We start from the raw sequence: 8,868 nt of genomic DNA, 5'->3' as shown, positions 1-8,868 counted from the left end.
GGGGGGGGCCGTGTGCCACGGCGGGCACCCGCAGTGCAGAAGTGTCCCCGTTCCCTGTGCCCAGCCCGTGCGTGTCGCTGTGTAAAGCCCCATCCTGCGTGGGGGGAGACAAATGTCCCCGTCCCCATCCGTGGTGCCAGCGCCAAGAAAGCTTGTGCGCACCGGGGCACCCCCAAGGGCGCTCCAGGGATGGAAGCTGGCTCTCCCCAGAGCACACGGCACGAATTAATCTCAGCAGAGCGCCCATTTTAGTCTCTTTTTCATGCCCTCTTTGCTCCCCCAAGGGGTTACCCTACACCTTCCTTCCCAGCGGACCTTCTCCAGTGGCTTTAAGTACACCACCGTCTCCTCCGGTTATTTCTGATATTTTTTTTCTGTACCTACACGTACCAAATAATAAAGGCAGGCTGTTTATACGAAACCAAAAGCAAGGAGCAGCGTGTCGCCAATTCCTCCCTGGTGGAAAGGGGCCGGGGGCGCTGCCTGCTTCCCGCAGGGGCTGTCTGCAAAGAGGGCGAGGATGGGAACAGGGTGCCCGGGGCCGGCCGTGCTCCCATTTCGTGCTGTGCCAGCCGCTCTGGGTGCTCCAGCGGGTGCTCGAGCCTGCTGCCCAGCTGTCAGGGCGGCTTTTTTTAGCACAAGCAGCTTAGCACCTCGCCCAGGGCTCTGCGAGCCTGTGTCTGGGATGCTGCACGCTCAGAGAGGCCACCGGCCTCTCCAAATCCATGGGGATGCTGAGCGTGGGGGTGCCAGCACCCACCCGGGACAGGGGGACAGGAGTGGGGTGGGCACGGGGCGGCTCCAGCCCCCTCCTCCTGCCAGCCCCGGCATATTGCAAATATCTCCCCTGAGCCAGCCATCGGCGGCTTATAAATAATGCAGCCCCTCGCCGCGCAATAAGGGCTTGTCAATTGCTATTCTGCTCTCATAAATTAAAGATGAAAAGGTACAAGGCTCTTGCCAGAAAAATGAAGACAAATTTTTAATAGCTTGCCAAGACGCGGGGAGATGGAGCGCTCGGGAAAAATGAATTACGTTTTTATTATGTGTTTTATTGTGCTGTAATTGAACGGGATTAGCTGAGAACACAATATATTTCCAGGGCGGCGCGAGGAAAACAAAAATAATGATGACACCTCTCCCCCCACACCTGTGCAGGGACAGCTCCTGTGTGCGGGGGCTCGGATGGGGCTGGGGGGGTACTTATGGGGCCGGGCTCACCCCAATCCCCCCCGACCCCCGGCTGTGGGGCAGGGTGGCACAGAGCCCTGCACAGGGTGCCTGGCGTCTCACATCTGTCCCCACCGCTGCCGCCCTGGGGGACACTGGGGGCACTTTCCAAGCCGTCCAACCCCAGGTGACAGCCACATGTCCCTGTGACTGTGGGGGTGCTGGGGGGGGGGGACATCGATTGGTCCCTGGCATTTATAATGAGCTGCCCGACCACAGGCTTTAACCTTGCCCATAATGAGGGCGAGCGGCAGCAATCCCTCCTGCCCCAGCCGGCTCCCCCAGCCTTAATGAGCTAATCAATACTTGTTCTCAGCTTAATTTCCAGCTAATTGCTCTTTAATGACGCCTGGAAATGGGCAGCCTGCTTGCAGGCCTTCCCCCTCCCCACTCAGTGTCCCCAGGGTGGGGGTATCGGGGTCCCGGCCGGGTGCGGGTCACCTTCGTCCCAGCCCCGCTGGCGCTGGGGGTCCTGGCACATGCAGCCACCCACACGGCCCCTTGGGGTGGGGGGGTCCCCAAGGCACCTGGGGCAAGGCAGGGGGACAAGGGGCACGCTGTCACAGTGGGGTCACACAACCTGGGCAGGTCCCCAAACCCCTACAGGGTCCCCAAGCCCCTCTTGGAGGGGGGCGCGAAGTTGCCATGGGGTCCCCAGGGTGGTTTTGGGGAAGGGGTGCTTGTTGTGCAGGGGGGGGCGAGGACCTGCAGGGACAGGGCTCGGGTGCAGGGACAGGGTGTCGTGGCAAGGGGACGAGGCCAGCAGCGCCCTGGAGGTGGCAGCAGAGACCCCGGAGCCTGCTGCCTGTCCCCTGCCTGCCCCCCCGGGCAGTGTCACCCCCCCCCCCAGGAGCCCGGGGGGAGGGAAAACAGGGCCCGGGCGGGGGGGGCCCCCCCCCCCCCCCCAAAAAAAAATTCCCAGAGCCTGGCCGAGCTCTGCTTGCCCCATTCCTGGGGGCCAGGGGGAGCATGTTGCAAGGGACAGGAGCTGCCCTGGCCCCAAGGTGTCAAAGCTGGCATGGGGATGCCATACAGGACGGGGGAGTCCCCACAGCCCCCAGAAGGAGCTGGGTGCCCCCCACAAAAAAACAGAGGCGACGGAGACCGCTGAGTGCCCGGGGACCGGAGTGTCCCTCGCCACCTGGCCCCCGCTCCCGGTCCCCCCCTGCGAAGCCCCCATCCCTCCCGCGCACAGCTGCAACCGCTTCCCCAAGAATTTGCTGACGGGCTCGTTCCGGGGAGGAATTTGCTCCGGAGAAGCCCCGGGAAACCTGAGCCCGGCTGCTGGATGGCGAGGGTCCCGCCTGGCACATGGGGCAGGGGGACCTGCCCGCGCCTCGGCCCCAGGGGGGACCCACAGGACGTGGTTGGGACCCACTGGGGGCTGCGTGGCTCTAGGGTCAGCCGGCTGGATCCTGGCTGCTCCGAACAAAAAGGGGTGGATTTGAGCTGAAAAAAAAGAGAGATTTGGGTTATTATCAGCCAGCCCCACACAGCTCCGGGAGCGCAGCGCCCCAGCAGCAGACACGTGCCGCAGCCCCTGCTCCCACCCCGGCGCCTCCGTGCCAAAACTGCCACAACCCTGAGTCATTTGGCCCACGGCTTCGTTTCCAGGGGGGGATTTTCGTCAGCCTCACCCCCCCCCTGGGATCGCCTGGGACAGCAGCCCAGGACCGGGGCAGGACCGGGGCACCCCGGGACAGGCAGCGAGCAGGATGGGGCCACGTCCCCACGGCAGAGCCAGGAGGGATGCCACGGCCAGGGGGACATCTATGGATATATGGGACAATCACGGGTGGGAAATAACTGGGGGGGATAACTGGGGGGGATAACTGGGGTGTGCCGTGCCAGGGGGCACGCTGATTGAAGCGAGGCATGATGGAGTACAGCTCCTCATTAAGCACAGGTTAGATCTTCCACCCCTAATTCAGAGCTGCTGCTATTTATTAGCACGTTCAACAGTCTCGTTAAGCAGGAGGTTTAATTACCTGCCAGGCTGCAGCTCCATCTTGTTTTGAGGCCCAGCAGCTTCTAGGGGCAGGCGAGGCAGCGCTTGGCACAGGGGTACCTAAGGATGCGGGTGGTGTTTCCCCTGGGGCTGTGGCTCTTGGAGGGGGGGTGCCTAAAGGGGTTCCTCAGCCCCCCCCCAGCTCTGCCCTGCTCCCCAAGCAGTCTCAGAGACCCCCTAAATCCCCAGCAGCTGGGGTTTGCCAAAAAAAACCTGCAGCACGGCTGGGCTGGGCCAGAGGAGCTGGGGGGGGGGCTCGGCCCCGAGCTGCCGGGCTGGGGGCTGCTAAGGGGGAGCAGAGAGGGGCCGAAGGCAGAGCCAGCAGGACCCCCCCTCTGTGGCAGGAGGCTGGAGGGGGATTTTGGCCGGCAAGGGTGGGTTTTGGGGGCTGAAGCCCCGTGGGTTTTCTGTCATTAGCCACGGCTGAATTCGCAACGTGCCTGAGTGAAAGCTCCGGAGCCCGGAACGGATTTGCAGCGGGGTTTTGGAAAGCAAAAGCAGATTTTTATTTATTTATTTATTTATTGCAGCACAGTGAAGGAAACCAGATCCTCCGAGGGGTCCCGGGACGGCTTTGCTTCGCCTGAGATTCGCCGTGGAAGCAAATCCCACAAATTCCTTGCCTGGAGAAGGGGAGGGGGCTGCAGCCCCCGCAGCACGGTGGTGGAGCAGGACATGAGCTCGCAGCAGGTTTGTGCTCAGCACCGTGTCTCCCTGCTCGGGAAGGTGCTGGGTGTCCCCCACGAGTTCAGAGCAGGGGAAACTGAGGTGGGGGGGCTCAGCAGCCCTGTGCAGGGGGGCTGTGCACTGCTGGGGCTCGGGGGGGGGGGGGGGGGGGGGGGGGCGGGCAACCAAGGTAATGCCACCACTCGTGTCCCCTCAGTGCCTGCTCCCTGGGTGGGTGGGGGGGCACCACAGGCATCCCCCGGGAATCACCCCCCTGTTTAATTACAGCAGGCACCCAGCTGCCCAAATTACAGCCCCCAGGATGCTTCTGCTCCCTGCCCTAGCCGTACCAATCTGCTTTCACTTACATCTCCCCACGGACCCCCACGAAGTCCCCCTGGGGACAGCATCCCACAGCGGGAGGGGTCCCGGCCGCGGCACCGGGGGGGTGACACCGGTAACCGGGGGTCCTGCCGCAGCACGGCGGGTGCCGGCAGGGAAGGGGTGGCCGCCAGCCCGGGGCCTGTCCGGGGCTGGGACGGGGCCCGTCGGGGGGCGTGGGGACTGGCGTGGCGCTGACATCACGGCCGGTGGCAGCGGGGCTGCCGGGGCTGGGCGCACGAAGCCATTGCGCACCGGAGCCTCCGGTAAGTGGCGGCTTGGGGTCAGGAAAGGGGGTCCCGGGGGGATTTGGGGAGCAGGGGGGTGGCTTTGCATCCTGTCTGTTCCCCCCTTTTCTGGCCCCTGCTGCTGTGGCCGCTCGGGCTTGGGGCTTTTCTCCGTGCTGCTGGAGGGTTGGGGGCTAGGCAGCGGGGGGCTCCGGTGGGTGTTCTGGTGAATGCTGTGGGATGAGGTTTGTTGTCCCTTTTGTAATCCGGGGGGGGGTTTAATGGGGGCAAACAGGGGGCTGGGGAGGGGGCTGCAGTCCTTGTTTGGGGGGAGACACAGGGGGCTGGCTCGTAGCAGAGATGGGAAGCCCAGGGGCCGATCATCCCCCCTGCTCGGGGACAGGGACCCCGCTGTGCCAATGCAGGCTGCCCACTCGTGCACCGAGTTCCCCCGTGCTCAGCCAGCAGCGTGATAGCTGGGGGGGGGGGGGGGGGTGTCGCAGAGCTTTTGGGGGGGGCTGAGCCCCTGCTTGGGTGAGATGCGGGGTGGGAGGTGAGGGCAGGGAGGGGGGACAAAAGCCAGGAGCGAGCAGGAGCATCCTCCTGGTTCGGCTCCTCTCGGCTGGCTGCCTTCAGTGCGGAAAGAGCCCCTTGTCTGCTGGATCAGCCGCTCCACTGCGCTCGTCCGGGCAGTGACGGAGGGGAAAAAAGCTTTATGACTCCTGTGGAGAGGTGGGGAAAGGAAAGGGGCGCCCGGCTCCACGGCAGCTTCCCGAGAGGAGCAGGGCACGAGGCCGCCGGGGGGACGTGGAGCAGCCGCTCGGGTGCATGGGCCCCAGTGGGGTCAGAGCGGGCTGGGCTCTACCTGCCAGGGAAATAGGGTGAAGCTGGGTCTGGGGTCAGCAGCCCCATGTGGGGAGGGAGAAGGGACTGTATGGTGTCGTGTTTTGGGGTGGGAGCTGGTTTAGGAGCCTGGTAGGAGGTGGGGAGCCACAGGGTGGGAATAGCCACCCCTGCATGTCCTGCTGTGCTGTGCAGGGGGCTGGGGCACGCTCTGTGTGCCCCTAAAACATATTCTCCCTCCTGGCAGGCCATGATGGCAGCTCAGCTCTAACCCAGGAGGCCAGAACAGGTCTGGAGGTCCCCATCCAAGTGATGGTGGCACTGTGCTCGGGGAGCCGCTGCAAGGATGCGTGAGGCCAAGCCCCTGAGCTCCTCCTGCCTGGTGCTTTCCTTGCTCTCCGCGCACTGGGCTTGGCTCCAGCTGGGCCAGGCTTTCCCCAGCACCGCCGACTACCTGCAGCGGGGCTGGCAGCGGCTGCTGGAGGAAGGGGAAGGCTGCGCCGAGTGCCGGCCGGACGAGTGCCCGGAACCTCGCGGGTGCCTGGCCGGCACGGTGCGGGACGCCTGCGACTGCTGCTGGGAGTGCGCCAACCTGGAGGGGCAGATCTGCGACCTGGACAACACCAACCACTTCTACGGCAAGTGCGGGGAGCACCTGGAGTGCCGGCTGGACGCCGGCGACCTGCGGCACGGCGAGGTGCCCGAGCCCCAGTGCGCCTGCCTCTCCCACCGAGCCCTCTGCGGCTCCGACGGCAGGACCTACCCGCAGCTCTGCCGCTTCCTGGAGGCCGCCCGCGCCCGCCCCGATGCCAACCTCACCGTGGCCCACGAGGGTCCCTGCGAGGCAGGTAGTGCCCGGAGGGGGCGGTGGGATGAGGGGGCTGGGTTAAATATTCCCCCCCGGGGGCCCTTCTGCTGTGGGCAAGGCACGTGGAGAGCTTCGGGAGAGGCTTTGCCAAGTCCGTGCGGGATTTACGGGAGGCTGAGCACTGCTGAGGCGGCTGGGGGAGATCCAGGGTGTTGTTAGCGAGCTCTTGGCCGCGGCACCATGCGGCTGGAGCGTGGCTGGTGCCAAGAAACTCCCCAGAAACACGGCTCCTTCGCCCTGGCTGCTGCTTGCGTGCGGAAAGCTGGGCCGGGTCGGTTTGCTGTGCCGTTTCCATCTGCGTGTTGAAACCCAGAGTGTGGCTAAGGGTTGGGGGACAACCCATGGGCAACCCTGTGGCACCGGTTGACACAACCCAAGGGGGTGTCAGGGTTGGTTTTATTTTCTTTAGCTCGTTTTGTCCCTGAGTTTTTGCTCCAGGAATGTGCTCTTGGGCGCCCATACCAGCTGGGCCGTTCCTGGGACAAGTGGGGGCACTGTGGCCAGGACAGGGGACGTGAAGGCTGTGCCCTGGGGGGCTCCGAGGTGCAGGAGGGGCTGCAACAACTGTGGGTTTGTGGGGAGCTGGGGGTGGCCCCCAGCCCTGTCTGGGAGGAGGGACAGCACCCTGGGGCCCAGCGATGCTCTGCGAAGCTGGGCTTAGAGAGGGGCCACGGGGAGGGTCCTGGCATCGCTCCCCAAGCCAAATGCTCCTAGCTCGGCTCTCCTGCCCCCTCTGTGTCCCCCAGAGCCCCAGATCACCTCCCCTCCCTACGACGCCTGGAACGTCACCGGCCAGGACGTCATCTTTGGCTGCGAGGTCTTTGCCTACCCCATGGCATCCATCGAGTGGAGGAAGGACGGCACCGAGATGCTGCTGCCGGGGGATGACCCCCACATCTCTGTCCAGGTGGGCGCCCTCCCCTCTCCTGCAAGCATCTCTGGTAGCTTCTGATCTGCTCGTCGTGTGGCACCCGCAGAGTGCTGCAGCAGGGAGCTCCCTTTGGCTCTCCCTGCCTGCTGCCTTCATGCCGTGTCCGCCAACAGGGCTGGACAAGGAGACCAGCCCCTGGTCACCCTGCCAGCTTCCTGACCCCAAATATAGCACGGAGCAAGCCCCGTGGCACCCAGCCAGGCTGTACCCGGCCATTACAGGCTGTGGGTAGGGTGACGTGCTGCTCCCCTGCACCCTTCTGACCCCACGCCCTGCTGCAGGGTCTGGCTGAGGACCCTGCCCGGCCGAGGGGGCCTCAGCTCTCCACCCCCAGCCACCGCGTGGCAATAACAGCCTGCAACCAGCTGCAGCCCAGCTGGGGCCGGAGGAGGTTGTTTGGTGCTGGGGACAAACAAAAAAATAGCCCAGCTGGCGCCAGGGAGCTCGGGGCCCCTCTGAGCCACCCCTGCAGGGTTTGCAGCACCCCGCTCTGCCCGTGCAGAGCTGCCTCTCCCATCCAGGGGGCTGTGCCCGCCCCCAAAACCATAATTAATGGGGGAAAAAGACTTTCCCTGGCAAGCACCCCCCTCCCACAGTCCGGTGGGGCATCCCGCTGGGACTTTCCTCGCCCCAGGGCTCACCGGCGTTCCCCCCTTGCAGTTCAGAGGCGGCCCCCAGAGGTACGAAGTGACGGGCTGGCTGCAGATCCAGGGCGTGCGGGTGACAGACGAGGGCACCTACCGCTGCTTCGCCAGGAACAAGGTCGGGGAGGTGGTGGCGTTGGCCAGCCTGACCGTCTTCACGCCGGGTGAGCACCGCGATGGTCCCGGGGGGTGCGGGAGGGGACATTTGGGACACGGGGGCATTGGGTGCGGCCAGCAGCGTGGTTTGGTGCAGCAGGGGGGCAATGTCACACCGTCACACCGTCCCTGTGCTGCCGTTTCAGACCAGCTCAACCTGACGGGCTCGTCCCTGCCGAAGCCCCGCACGGTGCCCGAGGACTACGGGGACAGCGAGGAGGACTACTACTAGCCCGGCACTGGGCTGTGCTCACCCCACGGGGGTGCCACCTCGTCCCATGGGGCCCGTCCCTGGGGGTTGGGGTGGCTCCGGAGCAAACACCCCCAAACCAAACCTCCTTCTCTGACCAAGTCCTGGCACTGCAGCCTCTATTTTTTGGGGGTGATACAGGGGGCTGGGACCTGGAGATGGCACTTGTGTTGTCCCCAGGCCTGCCTGCATCCCCTGGGTAGGGACAGCCAGGCTTCGCCCCAGCACCCAGGAGCTTGCTGCTGCAGCACCCTCCCTTCCCGTTTTGTTTTTAACCAGAAAAGTAGTGATTTGAGGAAACCAGACACTTGTGGTTTTCACCACTATCTTCCCCTCCCTGGACAATGCTGGCCCGAACGCCGACGTGGCCAGAAACACTTTTTGGCCTTTTTTAGACTGACTTTGTCCCTTCCAAGCAGCTCTGTGTCTGGACGTTTCGGTGAGTGCTGGTGCACAGATCAAAGCTGACCCAGGGCAGCGAGCATCCTGCACCCACAGGGGTCATCCCGGGGGGGTCCCTGTGTGCTGGGGATCCAGCTGGCTCTCTGCACCCCCAGCTCCTCGGCTCCTCTCCCTGCCACCACCCGTCCCCGGCCCCTTCCCTCCTCCCAGCTGCAGGGAGGTCTGGAGCCGAGGCCAGGAGCCAGCTCCTCGAGGAAGGAGC

The 8,868-nt window shown here is 64.7% G+C and overlaps 1 protein-coding gene across 4 annotated transcripts; it reads left to right on the top strand.

Moving 5' to 3' along the window:
- The first annotated feature begins 3,560 nt into the window (after positions 1 to 3,560).
- On the top strand, positions 3,561 to 8,261 carry KAZALD1 (Kazal type serine peptidase inhibitor domain 1). Of its 4 annotated transcripts, none has more exons than XM_035329505.1 (6): positions 3,561 to 3,612; positions 3,769 to 3,924; positions 5,603 to 6,203; positions 6,970 to 7,130; positions 7,815 to 7,962; positions 8,101 to 8,261. In XM_035329505.1, the coding sequence occupies exons 3-6, from the start codon at positions 5,702 to 5,704 to the stop codon at positions 8,184 to 8,186; spliced, it is 897 nt and encodes a 298-aa protein (XP_035185396.1). In that variant the 5' UTR covers positions 3,561 to 3,612; positions 3,769 to 3,924; positions 5,603 to 5,701; the 3' UTR covers positions 8,187 to 8,261. The 4 variants fall into 4 exon arrangements, with proteins under 4 accessions (XP_035185396.1, XP_035185395.1, XP_035185392.1 ...); XM_035329504.1 differs by having other exon boundaries at positions 3,769 to 3,928; XM_035329501.1 differs by lacking the exons at positions 3,561 to 3,612; positions 3,769 to 3,924 and adding an exon at positions 4,082 to 4,551 and having other exon boundaries at positions 8,101 to 8,260.
- Positions 8,262 to 8,868: the final 607 nt, after the last annotated feature.

The sequence above is a fragment of the Oxyura jamaicensis genome, chromosome 6 (assembly GCF_011077185.1).
Source record: "Oxyura jamaicensis isolate SHBP4307 breed ruddy duck chromosome 6, BPBGC_Ojam_1.0, whole genome shotgun sequence".
In the NCBI taxonomy this organism is placed as follows: Eukaryota; Metazoa; Chordata; class Aves; order Anseriformes; family Anatidae; genus Oxyura; species Oxyura jamaicensis.
Note: the sequence above shows the minus strand (reverse complement) of the source record. Positions and strands in the feature narration are given on the sequence as shown.

Bases quoted from the DNA above. Each gene is read 5' to 3' on its own strand.
- KAZALD1 (XM_035329505.1), top strand. From the start codon at position 5,702: ATGCGTGAGGCCAAGCCCCTGAGCTCCTCCTGCCTGGTGCTTTCCTTG. The intron at 6,204-6,969 runs GTAGTGCCCGGA...TGTGTCCCCCAG, and splicing joins CGAGGGTCCCTGCGAGGCAG to AGCCCCAGATCACCTCCCCT. The intron at 7,131-7,814 runs GTGGGCGCCCTC...CCCCCCTTGCAG, and splicing joins ACCCCCACATCTCTGTCCAG to TTCAGAGGCGGCCCCCAGAG.